The sequence below is a fragment of the Trichoderma virens genome, assembly GCF_000170995.1.
Source record: "Trichoderma virens Gv29-8 chromosome Unknown TRIVIscaffold_89, whole genome shotgun sequence".
NCBI classification, from domain to species: domain Eukaryota; kingdom Fungi; phylum Ascomycota; class Sordariomycetes; order Hypocreales; family Hypocreaceae; genus Trichoderma; species Trichoderma virens.
In genome coordinates, this window is record NW_014013660.1 from 181,100 (window position 1) to 203,550 (window position 22,451).

The 22,451-nt window shown below is 53.3% G+C and overlaps 5 protein-coding genes across 5 annotated transcripts; 2 read left to right on the forward strand and 3 right to left on the reverse strand.

Moving 5' to 3' along the window:
* Positions 1-2,827: 2,827 nt before the first annotated feature.
* TRIVIDRAFT_42615 (uncharacterized protein) lies at positions 2,828-3,421 on the reverse strand (the record flags this gene model as incomplete). Its single annotated transcript, XM_014095682.1, has 2 exons — positions 2,828-3,029; positions 3,351-3,421. The coding sequence occupies 2 exons, from the start codon at positions 3,419-3,421 to the stop codon at positions 2,828-2,830; spliced, it is 273 nt and encodes a 90-aa protein (XP_013951157.1).
* A 2,451-nt stretch (positions 3,422-5,872) lies between these two features.
* TRIVIDRAFT_205577 (putative phospholipase C) lies at positions 5,873-8,987 on the forward strand (the record flags this gene model as incomplete). Its single annotated transcript, XM_014095683.1, has 5 exons — positions 5,873-5,896; positions 6,039-6,545; positions 6,638-8,145; positions 8,257-8,421; positions 8,816-8,987. 5 exons carry the CDS (start codon positions 5,873-5,875, stop codon positions 8,985-8,987), a joined length of 2,376 nt encoding a protein of 791 aa, XP_013951158.1.
* A 5,378-nt stretch (positions 8,988-14,365) lies between these two features.
* Positions 14,366-16,635, reverse strand: TRIVIDRAFT_65919 (uncharacterized protein; the record flags this gene model as incomplete). The annotated part of the gene is made up of 8 exons (XM_014095684.1): positions 14,366-14,811; positions 15,107-15,164; positions 15,297-15,307; positions 15,366-15,389; positions 15,926-15,959; positions 15,999-16,128; positions 16,192-16,358; positions 16,489-16,635. 8 exons carry the CDS (start codon positions 16,633-16,635, stop codon positions 14,366-14,368), a joined length of 1,017 nt encoding a protein of 338 aa, XP_013951159.1.
* Positions 16,636-18,956: 2,321 nt separating this feature from the next.
* TRIVIDRAFT_65920 (uncharacterized protein) lies at positions 18,957-20,316 on the reverse strand (the record flags this gene model as incomplete). The annotated part of the gene is made up of 4 exons (XM_014095685.1): positions 18,957-19,223; positions 19,702-19,782; positions 19,920-20,081; positions 20,254-20,316. 4 exons carry the CDS (start codon positions 20,314-20,316, stop codon positions 18,957-18,959), a joined length of 573 nt encoding a protein of 190 aa, XP_013951160.1.
* An 824-nt stretch (positions 20,317-21,140) lies between these two features.
* Positions 21,141-21,929, forward strand: TRIVIDRAFT_214226 (uncharacterized protein; the record flags this gene model as incomplete). Its single annotated transcript, XM_014095686.1, has 3 exons — positions 21,141-21,674; positions 21,735-21,850; positions 21,908-21,929. 2 exons carry the CDS (start codon positions 21,558-21,560, stop codon positions 21,831-21,833), a joined length of 216 nt encoding a protein of 71 aa, XP_013951161.1.
* Positions 21,930-22,451: the final 522 nt, after the last annotated feature.

Genomic DNA, 22,451 nt, shown 5'->3' on the forward strand with positions numbered 1-22,451 from the left:
CAAATGGATTGCCCGGGTGGGAATTTAGAAGAAGAGGAGGAGAGGGGAAGAGGGTGATGGTTTCGGAGAATGGGCGAAAATCGTGGGGAAGTGTCGTGGGAAACAACAACCAGGCCAGCTGTGTGAGGTGCTCAAATCAGGTGTGGAATGTAGTCGTCGCCATGTCTCTCCAAACGTGGGCACAGAATTCAAAACATGGGGATGTACGGGGTACTCGGCAGGGGAATTTGTAGGAGAATTGTAAGAGAGTTCGACGTCAAGCCGGAAGTTAAAGATGAAAGAAAATAGTAATAGTACACGCAGAGCATGAAAAGAAAAAAAAGGTTTGGATGAGGGCGTAGCGCAGTCGGGTATATAGTTTTTTTTTTTTCCTCTTCCTCCTTTCCTTCCGTCTTCGCTTCCCAGAATTGAGGCGACAAATGGCACCGTGATGCTTAATCGTGGGGAGGGGTGAAGCTTTTTGACCAGAACGCCACCTCCGAATGCTTGTTCTAAGCCGACGCCGTTGCGCCTCGAATCCGGTTCCGGCGTCAGTATTCTCGCCTGGTAGAGAGGATCAATGGGGAATCAGATTGAAAGGGAGTCAGTTGGACAAAGGAATGACGCGTTGGAAAAGCAGCTGGCTCAATGCGAAGAAAAAAAAAAAGAAGTCTGGAGGGCCGAATAAACAAGCCAAACAGCCCAAGGTCGCGACACCAGGGCCTGGCGATGGCCTTCGCACATCATCTCCCAGAGCAATCCAACAAGCGGCTAAGCTATCGTATATGCGCTGCGCTGCTCCACAATTCTCGCACGCCGCTGATGGAATTGATGAGGCTTCCTGGTCGACGGTGACAGGGGCGACCAAATTACAACCGAAGCTACCCCTGTGAGATTGCCTGGTTGGTCGCATTGCAGCCAAGAGTTCGTCATGCTGCATGTCTGAGACAAAACAGATTGGATTGGCACGACAGCCGTGTCCACCAGAATGCCGGAGCACCCTGTCCCCCTCGTCGTTGCGTTGTTGTTTTCTCTACCTCTACGGAGAAGCTCCTCCGTTCAATGCGACAGCGACTGACGGGTGGTGAGACGACGAAGGTGAAAAGAAGCATCGTGGAAAGCCCCATCAATCGCAAAAACCTTGGCAGCTGAACATTCGGAGCATCGTTATCCTTATTCGCCGGCGGCTGGGCTTCGTCGCGGCCAGCTGGAGAGCAAGATTCGGGGCTAGCTGGTCTAGCGCGCTCAATAGCTACGAGAGAGTCAGCCCATGGCATTCAAGTCCGAAATCCGGATTGACAGTGGGAGAATATATCACATCATCGCCTACCTGTCTGGCTGTGTGTCTGTCTGGCTCTCTCACTGTCTATTCGTCTGTCTGTCTGTCTGTCTGTCCCGGTCGAGTCCGCGCGTCTGCCTTGGTTCTGTGTGCCGAGTAGCGACTGCAGCGGAATCCAGCCAACCAGGTCAATCAATCGATCAATCAATCGCGTCCATCACCAGTCCCATCAACCAGCGCTAACGTCAACGACGGATCATCGGATGCTGCAAGACTGGCGACTTTGCGGGCACGTCGGTGCAAGATCTCCATCTGGCCTGCATGGCGTGTGGGGAGCCCTCATTACAGACAACGGATCCCACCACGATCTAGCGATAATTACCGGAGGCACCCCAGCAAGATGCGGCGAAAACGATGAGGTGCTTCTAATTTCAGCGCGGCATTCCAAAAGCCCGACCAGCACGTTGAGCAAAGTCACAATGGCAGTGGAGGGGAGAGAAATGAGCTGGGCGATGACTAAGCTACCCCTTTTGCTGCTGTAACTCAACTGCAACCTGTAACATGGAGCAATATCGAGTACGAAGCATTCCCTACTAGCAGTTGTATCAGGCAAGCAGTTTGATGAGGCCAAGGTTACAGGTGCAGCGCAAGCAATTACTGTCCGAGACAGAGAGCTCTTGTCTCCATTGCTCAAGCTACTGACTCGGAGTGCTACTCTTAGGACGTGCTAATACGAGTAATTAGTAGTAATTAGTAGTGAAAAGAGGCTGGATCCATGAACCAGTCGCAATACTTGTACTCCATCTGGAAATCACCCCATCCATGACAAACCTGCGGGCGATCCAATCCCTTCTGCTGACTGCCTCCCACAAAAATGAAGCAAAAAAGCTTGGGATTGTGCTGACTGGCCGCCCCCGGCAAGCGAAATCTCGGTTCCGCCCAAAGACATGGTTCCGTTGCCCATTGACGGTGGAAATAGCATTGCATCATTGGGCGAACGGCACGCGCGGACGAGAGGCTGCCGTCGCCGAGCAATCAGTTGGTTGAGGTTGCTCGCGCCAACTCCAAAGTAGAAAACATGTCTCACATTAGAGTTACCCTAGACCATCGTGAGAGTAGAGTTTGGAGGAATGGCTTTTTTTCTCTCTTTCTTCTTTTTGTTTTCTTTCACGTGCATCTTGGCACTTTTATTCTTTGCCCTATGACGTGATGTAATGATTTCGCTTTTTGCATTACCAATTGCTTGCATGAATAATGCTGGTTTCGATCTAGCTGTCAGTTCGACTCTTGCCATAGTCTCATTCTGATTCTACATAATGCATCGTTATTAGTGTGGTTTTACTCAGCAATTGAAGTGTTGATGCACCCAAAGCACGTGGCGTTTATACAACAAAGACAGAGCCATTCAATGCCTCTGGCCACTTCATTCAGCAACCTGTATCATCTCGGCTCTCACCATGACGGCGGCATTCGTAAATGGGACTAAATGCTATCTGCATGTCTCAAATCTTCTGCTCCCAAGCTGAGTGAGTGGCGTTGCACACTCAATCCCCTCCAAGTCGCCGAAGCTCATTCTCCAATCACATACGTGCAACCTTGACTCCCAATCCAAACCTCATGCACTCGCCCAGCCTCCACGTCCACCCTGGAGCCGACGCCATAAGTCACCTTGTTACGATCCGCCTCGTTAGGATACCACAGTGTCATCTCGCCCTCGACAATCAGATGCGTTGTCAGCCCGCCATGCGAGTGGGGAGGGTAGTGAGAGTTTCTGCAGCAGCGCATTAGCGACCGAGCACACAGCCACCATTTGACCTGCTGGCGATGGAACATGAAGAGATGCTTCCGTAGAGGCCGAACAACGAAGTGAGGAGGGAACAAGACAACGCCATCAACTGATCATTTGAATGAACGTGATGCAGCCGCTCAATGGCACTGGAAGCATTACAAAGGGAACCACATGAAGACAACAGCATGATGTTCGTGCAGCAGACTATTACCAGCACTAGATATCCGGCTAATACGCGTATCAACCAGTCACGACGACTGACACCTGGGCATGCAAAAGAATCGATGCTCTGGTTCGACTTACGGGCCGTCACTCCAGGTAAAAACGCTGCCAAACCCCCACGATCTGACCTGCGCCTCATGCCGGTCACCCATCTTGGCGAATGCGTGCTTTTTCGATTGCACGCCGCGCCCCGCAGGATTCTTCAAGGCGAGCCTTTGCCGTTGTGCTTGACGCCCGTTTGGGCAGACCGAACGAATGAATAGGCGAAGGGGCTGCTGATGCGGCGTGAGAGGGTGGCTGAGTTTAGTTGTTGTGTCTTGTGTCCCGTCTGCGGGCACAATCGAGGCATAACAAAGAGAAGAAGAAGTTTGATGAGAGACGCAGAAGGGGCAGAAGCAGGAATGAATGAATGCAAGAGCAGATGACGCTATTCACAGTGGGTGACCTCACTGGCGCTGCCCCACTAGCCCCAGGCGAGAAGCACCACCAGCAACGGTGCCACGCCCCGAGCCGCAGCGCTGGGAGGCTTGGACAACCTTAAAAAATTATTGGACAGCGTCACTTCACTTGACGGCGATGGCGATGTTGACAACCACCCAACGTGTTGATGTTGACATTGACATTGCCATTGACATTCATCACCGTCATCCCCTTCATTTGCATGAATGAATGAAAGAAATGAACAGGTACCTAGACTTGGCCAAGCCATGAAACAAGAACAAGACGAGACCTGGACCAATTACTTGCTGTCCTGCTCCGTCCAAAATCTGCCCAAGGCATTATCTCCGCCCTACGAGGCCACCAGGCCACCACTTTTTCAGCTGGCATCGGTCCAAAGCAACCTAGCCTCACCACACATGCATCGCAAAGGTTGCATTGGGAATCCCTCCCCGATAGCCCTGCTTGCGAGACTCGTAGAATCGTGTCACTTTGTGTGATTTTGGTGCCCAAGTCGGATCCGACTACTGCTGTATCTGGAGTAGGGCGGCATGCTGGGAACAAGCACCATCCCCAGTTGCGCCTTGCAGGTGCTCTTGTCCAGACAGATCATTCATCATCCGCAAAACATGGCCATCTCATCTCGCCCTATCAAGCCAGCCAGCCAGACACGGCAACCAACCAACCAACCAACCCGGGTCCAGCCCTGCCAAACGACTGATGGTACGTACCCTGGCCTGGCTGTCCCTCTCATTCTGACTCCCCTCCAATCCCGTTGCTCGCATCCGACGGCATCTCCGCTACCGCCAGCCTCACTCGACCCAGCGCCCAATCACCGGCGACCGCATTTCAGACAGCAACGCAGAAGCACAGCAAAGCCTCTTTCCCTCGTTCTCACAGGCTCCTCACAGGCTGGACACGGGAACAGCACAAACGGGAGGCACTTGGTTCAGACAGCAAAGTGGGAACCTCGAATGGCCCTCGGCGATGGCGACTGGCCTTGAGTAGGGCTGTGCACGCGCCCCTCTAAGCTCTAAGCAGCACAACACGGTCCCGCCCCATGCAGAAAAGCAAGACACCAGACAAGCCCAGGCGAAAGAGACGATGTTCGAGTCAGGTCGCTTCTGCCGCTTGGGTCTCGCCATGGCCGTCCTCGCACTGTGCGCCCTCCCCGTCCGCCACAGCGCCGCAGCCCGAAACTTGAGGCTCAACAAGGCAACAAGGCGCTGCCCTCGCACGGTGCGCGCCGTCGAGCCGCCCCGAGAAGCCCAGCCCAGCCTCTCTCTCTCTCTCTGCCAAATTGATGACTGCAAATGCCTGGATCCAAACCGCTCCACTAAAGACCCTCCCCGGAACGCCGTCCCCCAGCAAAGCCCCCCCAGGGAGAAGCTGTCAGTACACGGCACATTGCCAGTGGCCCTTACTGCACAGTGCAGTACGAGTGCTCGTACGAAAGTGACAAGGTGCTGCTGCCGACTCACTGCACATGCACAAGTACTAGAAGTACGTAGTCCCAGACCCTTACCGTCCCAGTCCCAGCGAAGAGGGGACCCTCCGCCAGCTTACCCAAACGAGAACCATTGGCAGCTGAAATAGCACCAGACCTCTGCTAGTGAGCTTTGCTAGTAGCGGCACCTAAATTAAGAAGCTGACCCGATTCCTCTCTCACCAGCTCGTTTCGTTTTACCCTCTCTCGCTTCCTTCATCCCTCTCTCGAAACCTGCATTCTTGCGTCGATATTGTGCCTTTGCAGACGACCGGAGTGATTGACAGACTCGCGCACAAGATAGAAACCAAAAAAATTAAAAAAAATCCCTGCGGTTACACAGCTGATCCAGAACGGGAATCGAGAGCCGCCTTATATAAGACAAGACAAGACGAGAACACACGACAAACGCCGGGCAGCTTATCCACCCCAAGGGCAGCAAGGGAAAAAAAAATTATTGAAAATCCCATCTCAACACCGTCATCCTCCGCCGACGTCTTGATCCTCTGAAGCCCCTCATCACATTTCGCCCAAACCCTCTCGTTCCTTGTCCGCCTTCCGAGAGCGGCTGGCTTTTGCTCGCCTCTCATGCGCTCCTCACCACGATAGCGACAGCGACAGCGGTAGTATCTCGCTTCTCGTCCTTGTCTTCCTCCCCCACCACCCCCAGCCAGCTACCATGTCTCTCTCCTGCGGGCTCTTTGTAAGTCTCCAACTAATCTTGATATTGTTTTCCCTTTTTCTTTCCAAATATATCAGCAACTCCTATTCTCTGTCTATCCCTCTCTGTCTACAGTGCTATGCGCAAGACAAGTCACCACGCTAACACATGGCCAACCCTCCAGCGCCGTCGTTCAAAGACGGACGAGAAGCCGCCAAAGCCACGGCGGGCCCGCACCTTTTCCATCTTCGACCCGAGTCTCGATGCCCTCAAGCGAATGATCAAGAACGCCACAATGATCTCCCCGATAAGGCTCGGCGATGGCGAACCGACCCTTTCGCGCGTCAACACCCTGACCCGCGAGCATTCCATGACGCCCGATATGATTACTATTCTAGAGAGTGTATACGACGATCTACGAAAGGACGACCCTGAGTTATCGAAAGAGGCATTCATCAAATTCATTATGGAGATTCAGGGCGAGGTCATTGTCCAGCTGGATAAGGAAACATACACGTTGGGACAGTTTCTCTACGTCTTGGCACACGAGTATCGTTGGGACGCCATTCGGAAGCCGTCACAAAAGGACTACTCGAAACCCATCACCAACTACTTCATCAACAGCAGCCATAATACTTACATCAGCGGCAACCAATTGGCATCCAAAACCTCTCCAGAGGCCTACATGAATGTACGTATCAATATGCTTCATGAGGCTGTACAGAGGCGAATGGGGACGGGCTTAGTGTGTGTACTGTGATACTGACCGGCTATCTCATCTAGGTCCTAAAGAGAGGCGGCCGTTGCATCGAAATCGACGTCTGGAACGGCGACGATGTTCTGGTCAATGGCAGATCCAAATCCCCATCTGGCAACGGCCACTCGAGGGCCATTTCTGGTATTTCTGGAAGCTCTCTTCCCTATGCGGCCGCTGCCGTAATCGAAAAGATGGAAGACAAGCTTGAATCCGCCAAGGGCACTGCGAAAGGTTACCTCGGAAACTCCAGCGGCAACGGACGCTCAAGAAGCACCAGCACCCATAGCAGAACCATGACCGACGACACATCGTCAAGATCCAGCAACGTCTACCTTGCTCCGGTGGCCAATGTCTCCAGCGAAAAGTTAGAGGTCCCCCGCCTGTCTAGGACTCGTCACTCTCTGCCTCCGGGAGAGCCCATTGTCACCCACGGCTGGACATTTACCACTCCGTGTGGCTTCCGCGAGGTGTGCGAAACGATCCGGGATCATGCGTTTGCTCACGGCAACGACCTGCCCATCATCATCAGCTTGGAGGTTCACGCGGATCACAACCAGCAAGAGGTCATGGCAAGAATCATGATAGAGGTCTGGGGAGATATGCTTGTCCAACAGCCCTATGAAGGCTGCGATCCCAAGTTCAGAGTACCCACATTGGACGACCTCCGGCGCAAAATCATGGTCAAAGTCAAGCGAGCAGTCGCCAAGATCAACAACCAGCACGACGTCACGGCTTCCCTGCCCGTTTTGCAGACAGAAGACGACGGCTCGACCTCCGACGACGAGCACGCCCCCCCTCGTCTCCGCCCAGCCGCCTCTTCGCCGGCCGGAGCCCTACCCCAGCAGGATGAGAACGGCAAGGTGACGATATGCAAGCCCTTGAGCGACCTCGCCGTCTACACCCGCAGCGAGCGGTTCAAGAGCCTCAGCACCCCTCAGGCGAAACAGCCCACCCACATCTTCTCCATCAGCGAGGACAGGATTCTGGACCTGCACGAGAAGTTCCCGCGCGAGGTCTTCACGCACAACAAGAACTTCTTCATGAGGGCCTTCCCGGCCGGCCGGAGGATCAACAGCTCCAACCCGGACCCGAGCCTGTTTTGGCGCAGAGGCGTCCAGATGGTGGCCATGAACTGGCAGAACATGGACGAGGGCATGATGCTCAACGAGGCCATGTTTGCCGGCGAGGACGGCTGGGTCCTGAAGCCCGCGGCGTACCAGGGCGCCGACAAGGCCAGCGTCACGCTGGACCACGCTGCCAAGCACACGCTGGACCTCACCATCACCTTCTTCGCCGGCCGCAACATTCCGCCCGAGGATGGCGAGGACACGAGCGCCCTCCGTCCCATCATCAAGGCCGAGCTGCATATTGGTGAGGACGACAAGGACGGCCATGAGCACTCCTACAAGCAGCACACAAAGGCGGCCAAGTCATCCAACCCCATATTCATGTCCAACTCGCATCACAAGAACGCCGGCGACAAGTTGCAGTTTCTCAACATCCCCATGGTGGTGGAGGAGTTGAGTTTCATTCGGTGAGTTTCTGCAATCAAATTTTTTTTCTTTTCCCCCTCCTCTGTCAACTCCCCTTCTTCCCTTCTCCTTGACCCGGGTTTTTGCGCAACAGAGGACTCTTTGTGCCACAGGATAGCTGCTGTTGAGCTACATGTTGGACAAGTACGACGTGATGCTTTGGGCGGCAGCTGGCAAAATCGACCAAGTGGTCGGGGGAGAGCCTCTCTGATTCCGGTCTCTAGGCTCGCGTCACATCGTATCTTTCCCCCCTTCCTGTTGCTGTCCAAAGCTCTCGTGTGTGTGCGCGAGTGTGAGAGTAGCGCTTCGGATCCAGCTTCTCGGGTCCCGTTTGCGCAACCGTTCCCTCCCCTTCCCCCCTTTCTACCTTTTTGGCCTCGCGGCAAGTTACCGTCGGGAGGTTACCAGCAATAGGAGCTATATTCTCGTTGGTGTCCGTGGCTTGCATTTGCTAGCTACTAGCTCTTGGCTGGCTGGCCGCACCAGATACCCCTTAGTTTATTTTAGCTGCATTTTTACCTCATAGACAAGCTGCTTGAAAGCAAAGTGCCTCCCCCCCCGTTCAACCGCCGCCCTTCCCCCCGGTGGTATCACAGCTTACGGCCGAGAATGACAAGACCAAGCTTTTAAAAAGGAGAAAAAAGAAAGAAGGCTAACCAGGAAACAAAATAGACTCAAAATTGAGGACAACTCGCACACCGTTAGTTCACCGTGTCTCGCCTGGGCATGCATCCGCCTTGACCGGCTGCAGCGAGGCTACCGCTTCATCCGCCTCTACGACATGAAGGGCAACGAAATCGTGGGCGGCAAGCTGCTTGTCAAGGTTGAAAAGGTGTTACGGTAATGGCCGTAAGATGACGCTGGCACCCAAAACACGGGCCTCCCTTGTTTTTTTTTTTTCTTACTTCACATTTCACAGAAACCTGGAGGATATTTTCATCCTTTTTTGATTTGTTTTTGGTTTTTCCAACTCAGCGGTTAAACAGAAAGATGACATTTTTATTCAGCGGCCTTTTCTTTTCTTTGTCAATTTGGTTTCCTTTATTCCCCTTTTTCGGAAACCTCTTAGAGAGTCTTGGGAAGAGAGAGAGAGAGAGAGCGTGTATTCCCTCCTCGTTAGCGTTATGGAAACGGCGTCCCTCGTTTGGTTCATCTTAGATATTTCGGGCTAGAGGGGGCTCATGCATTATAGAAAAACGCATCTATATGCCCCCATTGGATTATCGGGGGAAAGTCTTCTCGGCGAAGACGAATATATTTTTTATTTTATTTTCTTTGGGAGGGGAGGGGGGGCGTTTGGAGGAAGACAGTCTTCGTTTGCCGTCTTGGCAAAAACATCAAATTGATATCAAAGGCCTTAGGCCATGCATTGCCTGCGTCACATACCATCCACTGCGTTCTTGTGCATGTTGTCTGCTGTGAAGTTGAAATCTTGTTGATTGGCCAGGGCGTATGCGTATGCGTATGCGTATGCATATGCCTGAGACGGCAGACTGAAGGATGCTGTGTAAGAAAAACGCAGTTTCTCCTCTCCCAGCACACACACTCCAACGATCCTTTCCTTTCGGGCTACCAACACTTTGTAAAAAAAGCCTTAAATCCTCCTCGGGAATGGCACACGGGTGTAGCCACGCTTCATCCATGGTGTAACAGGCCATGCAGCTCTAACGTCGGCCCTGCTGAAGATGGCATGCCCCCCCCCCCCCCCTCCTCGTCCTCTTTTCTATTCCATCCACACCACCGTCAAGGGTAGACGCAGATTCTGCTGCCAACTTGTTGCAAACTAGCGAAACGTCGCCGCGTGAAAAAGAAAAATGTCACCATCTCGGGGAAAAAAAAAATTAGAAGAAAAGAGCATGAAGAATGGCCTGCCCGCGCAGTAGTGCGGCCGCTGAGCGCGGGAGGCTCCCGGAAATTGGTCGCAAACCGTCACGATCCAGTAGCGAACCAATTGGCTGCATCGCTCTCCGCTGACCAACCCGCTTCAGGCCTTCGGACTTGATTCGTCTCCTTCTTCTTTGCTTCGTTCTTGTGCTCTTTTTTTTTTTATCTGCGCCGACGCGGCTAGTGGCATCGGAGCAAGGGCTGCTACTACGATATCACGACGCTGTTGACCGACGCAGGCGATTGGGCGACCCCCCCTTCTGCCAGCTCGGATGCGGCTGTTTCCGCAGTGCTCCTAGGAACAAGCCGCAACGCCGGGCTATTCACCGTCGGCAGACCTGTGCCTCAAGGTGTACGGAGTAAACGTCGCGGTAAAACATGGTCTGGGAGACACGGAATGGACCAAGCGTTGCACTGCCGACGGTCGGTGGCCGGACACGCAGGCAGCCGAGTACGAGTCCTCCACCATCAACTCAATTGACAAACCACAGCCCGCGGGCTGCCGATATTGCTTCGTGCCGGCTTGGCTGCCAGTGACGCAGTGAAACCTGCTAACTGAGCTCCGGTGTGTACCAAGTATGGCACGAAATGATGACCTGTGCGTGCTACTAGCTGTGGTCTGGCAAGCTGCATTTTGTCATGTCCTAGCCGCCGTCGACACGTCACAGAACGTGCCAGCACCCCATCCATGGTGCGACTTTTTTTTTTTCCCTTTCCAAGTCTCTCTCTGTCTCCTTCTCTCTCCTTTCTCCCTCTCAGTTTGAAGTGGGGGAACAAGTTTAGGCATAGCAAAAGCACGTCTGGTCAAGAGAGTTTGGCGTAGCCTGATAGGTCGTGGCCATTGGCTTTTCATTGGTCCAGGTGTCTTGAGCTATATGCGTCCGGCAAGGAGATGTCTGCAGAGCAGGGCATCTTGACGGGTTCCAGTTTAACCGGATAGCCTTGCCTCTTTCGAATGCTGTAGAAAAAGGGCTCCTTTTCAACGCCATGCTTTTCACCGGTCAGGCCGTCAAAGATAAACGACAGGAAGGAGATGCTAACTACCAACGGTAACCTGTCGCGAGGTTCCTTGCAGCTCGAAGCCATGACCTAATAGCCGCTCAGATGAATTGTGACCGGTGGCAGGACTCGCCGAGGTGGAGAGAGAGAGAGGAGGAAGCCAAGCGTGGTGTATCTTCATGCAGCCGGGGTCTGGCACCTGCGTCGACACATGAAGACGGACTCCATCCATACCAATTGAAAGTATGCCTTATACGCCCATCAAAGATCCGCAAAGCGACAGCAGGAGTGGAAGGCTACTGCAGATTCTATATTAGCCACACAAGGGATATTGACCGTTGTGGTTAGCAGTCGGCGGGCTATAAGTCAAGCGCCTCTCAAGACGCATGTATCAAAACAACCGGCCCAACAAGTCGAAATGGCCTATCAACCAGACCAAAACAGTGGCACCTTGGCAACAGTAAGCCGTCTGGCTGCGACAAATCAGTGACACTGGGAACAAATCCTCAGAAAGCTGTTCCCATCTCACGCCCCCCCCCGGACAGGGCCTGTCTAGCAGAATAAGACAAGTGGACAGCGAGGTCCGGTCACGAGGGCTGGGCATATATGCACACCTTGTCAATGGCGAGATTTGGCTTGGCCCCCGAATTAGAGTCACGTCGGCGATTGGCTTGTAGCATATGGCCTTTGCGTAGCCACGGGTTGGTGGTCTCAGTTCACTCTCCAATACCTTTCACCGTAGCTATCTGGTCCAGCAAATGGGGACCGCGGCGGTGATTTCGAGTCCATATCGGCTCCGCAGGAGGCACCACTTTGTATATTTCAAACGTAAGATGTGAAGACGGGGAATGCCTGCTTAGCCCAATAAGACGGCTGCGGTTAACTGTGATGGCAGCATGCAGCATTGCCGGGTGCGTAGGTCATCGTTTCCTCGGGCAACTAACTGACCGCTTCATCCAATCACTTCCTAGGCGCTAAGGAAGCTCTTCGAGGGGGTTGCCCTGTCATGGTACGGCTTTAAAATGTGGTTTGATACTCCTCCCGCTGGTGAAATGTGAGACATGCTTCCGCCGGTGGCTTGGCCGATCTTATCCCCTGGTCAATGGAAGCTCCGCTTTGATAATCCAGCTTGGGCCATTGCATTCTTGTGAAGCTCTTTGGTCCTAGTTTGAGAAGCACGGCTTTGGACTCTGCCATAGGGGGGTTAGGACTTTAGGTGACACGGGATTCTAACGGGAGAGCAATTTAGTATACTTGGATTGCCCTTGTTCCGCCAGCCGGCTGGTAATCTTTCGCGCCACAAGTCAAGGCTCTCGTAGGTTGCGAGGCTCGAATGCTTGTCCAATAGGGGGTTTCAAACCAATGCTGCCATCCATGTTTGAATCGAGGGCGAAAAGAGAGGCGTTTAGGAGTCACCAATGTGCATTAACTTGTCATTCAGAACCTAACACCCTCCCCCGGTTGCATTTAATATGCACAACCACCCTGCAAAAGCTCAGTGGCACGGACAACACGGACATGTCTGGGCACCTCTTTGATGCGGCATACATCATACTATTGTAATAGAAGCAGGTTGAAACTCTGTTTCGACAGAGCGTCTGGGGCTCCGTAACCTATAACTTGGCAGCACTACTGCCAGGCAAGAGGTTGATTCATTTCCTTTGGCATTGGTTGAATCCCTTGAATACGAAGGGATCCCCTCCTAAACGCTCTCACGCTTGGCCACTAGCAACTCAATCTAGAATTTCTCTAGGAGCTGCAACCAGACGACCGTTTGCACTATTTCCCAGTAGTTTAGCATTTCCATGTAGTACTCCACACATGCCTGCACTTGTAGTATAGTACGCATTTCGGTATAGAGTATCCGTAATTCCAAGGAAACTTCCAGCCCAGGCCGGGGCAAAAGTTCAACTACAAGGTAGTTTTGCTAGCTATGACCCCACTAGCCTTTGCAGCCGCTGAGATGATCAAGTGGGGTGCGAGAGCATGGGGTGAGGGTCGTCTGTTCTCCAGGTACAGAATGCTGGATTTCATGAGCCAGGAGCGCGTACGGAAAAAAACAAGGACGAAAGGTTATTTGTCTTGCAGAGACGCCTGGGACGGTGGCTGGTATCTCCTGGGTTTGACTCGCCATCCAAGTAAGTAGGCTTTGTCAGATGTTGCACGGCTTTCACGATATGACAGACCGGTGTTTAATTTCAACGACCGCTAGCACGGGACGAAACTGGCAATATGAATCAAAAGAAATCAGATGTCGACCCGGCTCGGAGACGTATCCAAGGGGGGGAAATCGGTGTCTGTGCTTAACTAGTTTAAAAAAAATAAAAAGACAAACCATTGTCAGCTCATCAGAGTCGTCATATGTTACAGCAGTTGCGGCAACGAAATGCTACAGCATGGCTGTGGTGAATTTTGCCCTGCAACACGGAACAAAGAGCACATACCTGTAGGCAACCTCTGACTAAACCAGAATGCCATACAGTATAGCGGCTCACCATGGGAAACATACCGTCGTGTGCAGTTTGCCGAGTGGAGGGAGAAAAGGGGATCCGCTTTGTCAATAGCGCTCTGGCTGGGTTCCCCTGGCCAAGCTGAGCAAGCCAAATTTTGCTTTTTCATACACTCGTCAAAGCGACCGCCTGACCGTCGAGCCATCTGAGAACTGACAGCCGCAAGTGTCTCTCGTGACACCGGGTCCCGCAATGTGTGGCCATCGGCGTTTTTCTTTTTTCCCTCTTGCTTTCTTTTTCCATGGCAGTGCGGATTCTGTAATTTTGGATGGCACCCCACGGCAAATTTGCCATCACCCGCGGGTTTGAGTCCCGTCGAAAAAGCATAAGGGAAAAAAAAAAGAAAAAAAAGGCAGCGAGAGAGTGTACGAGGCGGAGAGGCAATCGCACTCCGGGGGTTGGCTGCCGCGAGCCAGAGAGCAAAACAAAAAGTGGTCACGAGCTGCCGTCTACCTAGAGTAGTTCGCGGCAGCTAGCTTGAGAAACGGAGTGCTTGTACGAGTGAGTACGAGTGAGCACTCGTATGCCTTTGCGCAGATCGCGGTGCTGGGTTGGCGGAGAGCAATCTGAATCAGTCGCCGGCCGGAAGAGGAGGTTTACGGCGAGGTCGCAGCTATTTTGCATCGCAATGGCGTCAGGCGTCAGGCATCAGGGGCGAAGAGGAGAGATTGTCGAGGCCTGAAAAGAGAGTGGAGGGGGTTTGTTTATTCCAGTCACGGTACTCGTCCTGGTACTGTACCAGGGAGGAAGTACAGTAGAGGAGAACAAGCTGGAGGATTGCCAGCCCCAAAATTTGCTTCCCTTGCAGCTTGGCCCCCGTTGTGCTTGCCTATTCCAGCGGCGCCAGCCCGTATCTGGCAAAGCAGATGAGCCGCCTATCTAACATGAATCCTGGCCGTGGCCATGATGACCTCAGGGTTGGAGGCAGGTACTCGTACTTGTACTTGTGCTCCATCCACATGTGCTCACCCATCTCAATACGACGGCAGCACATTACCGGGTGGTAACCCTTGCGGATCCCCGACCAGCCCTGAGCTGGATGGCGCCCACGTCCAGAGGAGGCAGCTGAAGAATGCAACGTCGAGACAGCACACAGCTCCGGAAGATATTGAAGGTGTAGCCGCGTAGGATTGAGACTTTGGTCCAGCCAGATTCGGCTCCTCCAGGCCAGAACAGCCTCCTTGGCGGAAAGGGGGTGCACCTGGGAGTTGTGCCGGCATGTACGAAATACGGAGAGCGCAAAGTCATTCGTCCCGGGCGATGCCAAGATGCTGGAGAGAGGGCTAGACGGATTCAGGACTAGAGAGGCCCAAGTGCTTCCGGAGCATTCGAAGGAACATGCGAAATACGCATCGAAAGACAAGTTGGAAAAAAAAAAGGGTCGACCAACTCGTCATTGCTTCTAAATGATGACTTGGAGCAATAGCATATCTGACTTGAACTTGCTTTTGAGCCGAGGCTCAAGCCCGAGCATCAAGGTGAGGCACTAATAAACCTAGCCCAGGCCATGTACTCCGTAAGTTAGCACATTTGATATGGACCAGACATGGCCTTTGCCGCACTTACATGGAGGGAGCAGGGTTAGGCCAGGCCAGGCCAGGACGGAGCAGAGCAGAGCAGCTCGTCAGCTGCGAGGCATTGTACAAGAACAGTATATTGCCAATTTCGAGTCGTCAACCATGACTGCACATGATTTGCCAGCAAATAGGCGGGTGACTGCGGAGGAAATAGAGGGCGGCTCCGTATTCCGTGCTCCGTACCTTGCCAGTACCTGTACGACGGCAGAGCATGACCACTACTACAAAATAAGGTAGTACCTGTAAGCATACATGGGCAAGGGCATCGCCAGCGATCTAATTAATTACAGATATGTGGTTACTAGATGGTGGGGTCAGAGCACCAACATGACCTTAGTACCCGCGCCTGTTCCTGTACTCTGTACCTTTTGCAGTGGTTCCATGTTGGAGCAGTGGAGCCAAATCCAGGGCAAAAGACGAGGATGCTCGGGTAGAGGAGGTGGGGTTTATTGCGTCTGCGGGTAGGTACCGGTACGGGATGACGGAGTATTCGATACAGTGAAATTATTGGTCGTTGGTTGACACGTTTCTGAAAGATGATAAGCGATGGCGAGAGATGATGAGTGAGGCAGACGGTACGAAAATATGGAGTACGCAAGAGAGCGAGGGAGCGAGGGAGCGAGGGAGATAGGGAGAGGAAGAGGAAGAGGGAGAGAAAGAGAGAGAGAGAGAGAGAAGGACGACGCTCGAAATTAACTAGCAGCATGCCGTGTGAAATTGGGCTGGGCTGCGACCGGCATGGCCCAGAAAATGGACACGGGTTAAATAATGCAACTGTGACCATTCATCATCACATCTTCACCTGTACTTACATGCCGGCAGCTGCACGCCTTGGCGTATTCGTACCTGTACTTGAAATTGTAGGGACGCATGGGGCACTCGTACATATGTATGTATGTCCAACATGAGCCAAGGCCCGCGTCTACTGCCTCTAGGTAGTAGTAGAGCGAGTGCAATGTCGGGACTTGTGCGCTGCGCATTAATAATGGCAACGGCCAAGTACATGTTGTCGTACCTGTATAATCCCGATTCGATATTGTCGTGTCATCTTTTTTCGGCAGCGCCCCAAGGCTCGTACCGCACATTAGACGGCACCGCGCCTCGTTTAGCCTGCGAAAAGCCTCTGTGCATGCCCAATCGCAACGCCTCGAGTCCTGTTAGTCGTGCTCGTAGAAGTTGCGGAACCTTTCCGACACGTTCACGGGGTGAAAGAAGCATGAATGAGACGACGTCCTCGACCGCAAGCTACTTGTTCGGAAAAAGCAGTCCTTTTCCCGTTGTGCCTGCAATCTAGCATCAGGCTCTCATCGGCAAATATGCAGCCCCTTGCCGGTAAAAGTGGCATCGATATCAAGTGGCACTTCGCAGCACATACATCTCCGTGCCTCGGAGGACGAGCAGCAGTCGAGGTATTATCCGTGGCGCTGACTGTCATGGAGTGCTGCTTGACACGAGGCGTCAGACTATCAATCGACATTTGAGTAATGGCCCGCCAAGCAACAGCATGATGCTCCATAAGCATGTTTTACTGTGCCAGGCCATGACGATACAGAGCTGCACCCACCACCCGCTTCCGCATACAAGCAGTAGTCGGCATTCGATCCCATTCGCAAGTCGCCTTGCACAAACCGGCTGTGATCCGCAGGCAGGCCATTAGCAATCTTCTGGTTGGGGTTTGCTGCTAGTGGCTTAGCCTTCCTGTGCCGGCAGCCAATGCGGTGCCGCGGCCACCCTGGTCCATCTCTTGAGAAGTTTTCCCATCACCGCGGAACCTAGTTACACCACCTCTAGCCTTGATATTCCGTACCTGTCATCGGCGTTGTGTGTGTTTCCGTTCGGACTAAAGGTTGTACAGACACGCACGCAGTACGAAAGCATGGAGCGGTGCATCCTGTAAAATTGGTCCCTGAAGAGGTAATTTGAACAGGGAAAAGGGTAACCGGGTATGCAGAGGCACAGAGTACGAAACGCTCGTGCTTTTCGCATTGATGATGGCCAAATGTTGTGTGTGCAGTGCTCGTATATCATGTATGTGGCACGTGGTCCCGCCGTCCTGGGGGATAGGAGGAGTGCGCGTATGAGAGCCATCGAGGGGAAAAAAAAAATAAAGATTAGATATGTACCATAATACCCAGAAACAAGGACTGCGGCCGCCTCTGCCTTGGCCCCCCCCTTTTGAGCACATGGTGCACGCCGCAAACTTGCAGGAGTTTCATCGAGAGACTACACAACTAGTACCTGCACGGAGCGTTCGTAAAGTTCCCGACGACCAGGATCGCTTGTGGCTGGAGGGGCGATAGCTGGATAAGATGTCTGATCCAAGATGTAGGATGATGGAGCTGGTCTTGGTGGATCTGGTAGCGCGGGAGATGCTAAAGCAAGAAGCACCTTGCCATGTATGGAGCCCTTTGCGTGCCTTATTCTCGTTTCGTACCGCCAGACTTGCTCCTGTAGCTCGTATCAAAGGCTTGGGTAGAGTACCGTAACATGAGAATTTTTGCTTGTGGCAGCGCTCTTGGCGATTGGCACGGTTGGACCACTCTTCGCTCATCGCCCATCGCCCATGACATCCGTAGGCCAGACGGCTAGTATTGGGTCTCAGGGGTTATCTGAGAGGATCGTCGCGGGGGTTTGGGGTGAAGCTGCAGCAGACCGTCATCGTACTAGTAATCGCCGACAAGGAGAGTGGAGGCAGGCGGCATCGCTCACCGTTGCAGCCCAATACCATCACCCATCGTCAGCGGTGCTGTGTGCTCGCGTAAGGGCAGATTCGCCTCGATGCCGCCTGTGTCGACAATGCTGCTCGTAAGCGCACATGTTGCTCATTTCGGGCTCCGTAGAAGGAGTGCGGAGGCTAGAAATTCATCCGCCCCACGCAGAGCAAAGCAGAGTGGCTCTCTTGAAGCTTGCCAAATTGTGTCTTGCCCCATGGTGCTTGGATATGATCCGTGTAAGTCATGGCCGCCACTTTGCTTACCTCGAGGCACCATTACTATTCCCTCTCTTCTCCTCGCGCTCACCCAGTTACTCCGTGTCCCTTTATTCCCCCCATACCGTCTCCGCTTCGGCCCTGTGTAATCCGGGAGAAGTCGGCGCTGAGATTGGGATTTCGCCTCGGCGGCAGCATGCATACTGGAAATGAAGGAGGCGCCTCGTCGATGGTCTTTTGTCGCAGAAGAACAGGCATGCGGGAAATCACGCGCGCAAAACGTACGACGGCAGAGCAAGTGGCCTCTTGGTGCATCATACGTTTGTGTGCAGAAGTGGATTGCGCATGCCGGTCTGGAGCCGTTGATTGATTCAATGATCTGCGTGTCGTCCCAATCGTCTGTTCCAGCGAGCCAGGGAGCTAGCGAGGCAATTGGTAGGGCTCAATCGCTCCATGATGCCTGTTGCTGGTGGTGCGTGTAACTGTACAGTGCTGTATGTAGGTGGTAGGTAGTAGGTAGGTTTAGCAGCAGGTGAGGGGTGGGGATTCCGTGCCTAGCTTCCAGGTTGAGGCTTGGCAGGCTCACAGGTAAATTGCAGTCTGCCACAACGGCAAGAGTACGAGTGCCAAAAAAAGAAAGAGAGAGAGAGAAAACTAGAGGTGGGAAGAGTAATCCTGACTGACTGATGGGCAATTACTCGTGTATTGCAGTGGCATTAGCACCCGTCTCCTCTCTGTCAGGTACTGTACGAGTACCTACGGTACCTTCTCTGCCGTGCCCCTCCACCTCCAAGCATCCTTGTCTCTGGTTCTCGAACAGCGTCAGCAGGATTCTCTCAAATTTTCATTGCCCTTTCCTTTTTCTTCTTTTGCCCTTTTTTTCGTTTCTTTTTTTGTTAAGCGAGCACCACGACCTAAGTGTGTGTGAGTGACTGAGTGTGTGTGGGCAGGCAAGACGCCAATTTGAAATTGCAGTAGCCAAACGGAAGCAAGAGAGATAAACCAAGGACGAACCCAGTCCCAACGCCCTTTGCAGCATTGGGCATCCGGCCATGCGCTGCCTTTTGCCGGCTAGCAGCCAGCCATGGACGCTCATTTGTTGGGCCCTGATGCCTCCAGGCGGCTCCATGCACTTGGGACAGGCCACGGCCGGCGCCAGCAATGACACCAAGTGGCTTGCGCTGGTGGTGGTGCTAGCACGACTAAAATCGAGAGTCTGCGATCCTCAGATGCCGAGTGTCGATGTCAGCAGCTGGGGAGGGACAAGGGCTCGATTCCATGTGTCCTGTGCGTGCGAGTACCGGTACCAGTGCAGGTACTCGTAGGGTATTGCCTCCAGTACTTGTAAGGTACCTATGCCTATTCGTACTATGGAATGGCATGGCATGGCATGGCATGGCATGGCATGGGGTGGTATCGCGGCATCTTCCAGCTCCTCTCCAGCTCCATCCAGTCCACCAAGTACTGTACTGTACCTGGCCGGCAAGATGAAGCGCACAGAGTTCAGCACCTCCATGTACTGCAGCCTGCGAATCAAATCACCACAACCTCCCTAGTACCTGCCCAGTACCTTAGGCCCTGATGCTAGCACCTGCTAGTGGGCTGCTCGTCCTGTCGGTAGCGTCACTCCTCGACATGGAAACCAAGATCGCATCGCACCCATTCGCGCTGCCCATTGGCCAGGCTCGCCAGCAGCTTCGCTGCAGTAACCCAGCTGGGCAATTGGCGAGGTCGGCGGAGCTGGTACCGAGCAGGTACTGCCCAAGTTAGCTGGGTACTGCGGCTGCATGCTCAGCTCCTCCAGGGAACATGCAAGTACAAGCGCTCGTACCATTCAGATACGATGCTCTACTGCACTATACGGTAGGTACTCGTACACTGAAGTTGCTCTCTCGACATCCAGATGTGATATACGACAAAGCCATTCGCCGGCCGAGTCCTCTCCTCTCATTCCCTCTCCTCTCCTCTCCTCTGCATTCCTCCATTCCACCACTACATCTCGCATCGCCAGCTCCAAATCCAAATCCCAATCCAAAACACTGTACAGTACAGCGTAAGCATCAAATCTCCCGTCCTTTCTTCTCCTCTCCTCTCCTCTCCCCCGCTAACGCTGCCCCTCCCTGTGGCCGGTTCTCGTCTCGACCCTTGCCTCACACCCCTTGCTCGAGTTGCGGGTGCTACCAGCACAACACCTCTGTCTACTTGACGTACATGCAGCACCATGTTCAGCGGGTGGCACAAGAGCTGTCCCGGCAAGCGGATGGCAGAAGCCATCGTGGCGTGCATGAACAAGACGACAGGCATCACGCACTCAAGTCACTCCCATGCAATGCCCTCATTCATACAGTACAGCACACACTCCCATACTACGCAGTACTGTACGCTCTCCTGCGTGTGCAAGCCACCGGCAGTGCAGCAGCGGCGAGAGAGCATCAATGCCGTGTCAGTTCGTGTGCACAGCTAAGACTTGTGCTTGGCCAGCATCATGCGTCACGTTGCCAGAGACCAGCTCCCTTGCCTGGCCCTTGATACCAGGTTCCTGGACCGGTGCTGCCAATGGCAAAGCCGGCCCATGTCTGAATCGCTCCACGGCCTTGTCATCTGTCCCCAGGCCCGCACCCCTGCCCCTTGCCCTGCCCTGCATTCCCTTGGATAGCTTTCTTTTTCTGCTGCTCCACCCAACGCGCCTCTGCTGTCTGTCTGTCTGTCTAAACAGTCCGTCTCTCAAGCTCAAGAGCCGCCGCACGGCGCCGCTGCACACCCCCCCGGGCCACAGTACTTGTACTTGCTGCCAGTCCCTTCGTAGAGCCACCCCAGAGGAGGCTCAGGTAGCAGTACTGCCAGGTACAAGGCCCGGCCGCTCTCAAGCGCCGTTGTGCTCGGTAGCGAGCAATGAGATGAGGGCATCGTCTCACAGCCGATATGACATGTCTGCTCCCACACTGCGGGCAGGGCCAACTCGGAAATCCCACCCCCAACAAGCACCTCGAGACATCGCCTTGCCTCCCGATCAACGGACGGATAGCCATGGCCGCTGCCCGCATTAGCTCGTCTGCTGGTAGTGGTACTAACAACGACACAAGGGCCTGGCCTGCTTTGCCTCTGCCGCCGCCCCCCAGTCCGTTTTCTAGCGCCATCGACTTGTCACTCACAACTTTGTTCCTGGAGAGTTTGCCAGCCGCTAGCACTCTGATACCAATCTGATTGCCCCCGACCAAAAACCATAAATAAATAACATAAATGCCAATGAGCCCCCACACTTTGGCCCAAGATCGATCAAGCCTCTCTCGATTCAATTGTGTCTAGAGCCATCCGCCGGGCCCTTCCCCCTAGCCAACCCCACGTTGAATCCTCTGGACATATAATACGCCTATCTTCCCGGCCCCAACACCATCATCATCTCGCTCGCCAACTACCACTCTCACACCTACCATTGCTTTCTCTCTACTATATAACATTGGACCAGTCTTAGACTTCTTGTCACATACCTTTGCCTCTTCAGACATTCACCAGCCATGCCTATCTCACATACTCACCGCGGCACCCACGCACCCATCTTCCCGCTTCTACCGGAACACCCAGTTCCTTCACAATCCACCATGTCTGACGGCATCATCATGGTGGGACCCAAGGTCAGAAAGAGTTCCTGGCTGTGCTGGTCACCACATGCCCAACTTACTAACTCTGAGTAGGTCCCCGGCACAAGATGCCCAACCTGTGCCCTAGATGGCAAGGAAGTCTGGGTCATCCCAGGCCGATGCTGCGGCTATTGCGGCACCCCATGTGACTGAGTACCATCTTTATACGCGTGAGTTGAACAAATCATGGATATTCTAGAGCCAACTTACTAACACTTGCTTCCCAGATCGCCAACCTTTTTTTTTTTTAAAAAAAAAAAAAAAAAAAAAAATACAACGCAGAGCAAGAAAAAAAAGAATCATCTGCTTCAAAGAGACGGCGTTATTGGAATGACAGCACACCACACTTTTTTCGCCTTGATTTCGATATATGTCATCTCCATTCCACAACGGGAAAACCGACAAATCCCTTCTTTCCTGGCACCCTTTTAAACGTTCAAGACAGCCGCGCCTGTTGAGGCATCATGCCAAATCGATCTACACACGAGGTGCAGCCAGCACGAGTGGTCACCCTTTTTCCCCTCCTTCCCTGCTCTCACTCTTCCTTTCCCTTGCAATTGTTGCCTTATATCGTTTCTTTCCTTTAAAACAAGAGAGAAAAAAGTCGTCATGTGCGGACAGAACGGGCAGTACGGGTTTAGTTCCATGTTCAAAGGGCGGAGTCTGGAAGGCCAGGGGAAAACACAAAATTCTGGGCTTTTTTTTTCCTTGCTTGCTTTCTTGTTTTCCTTTTGTTTCTTTTTCCTATATTCGGACAGGGCGAAATATTTG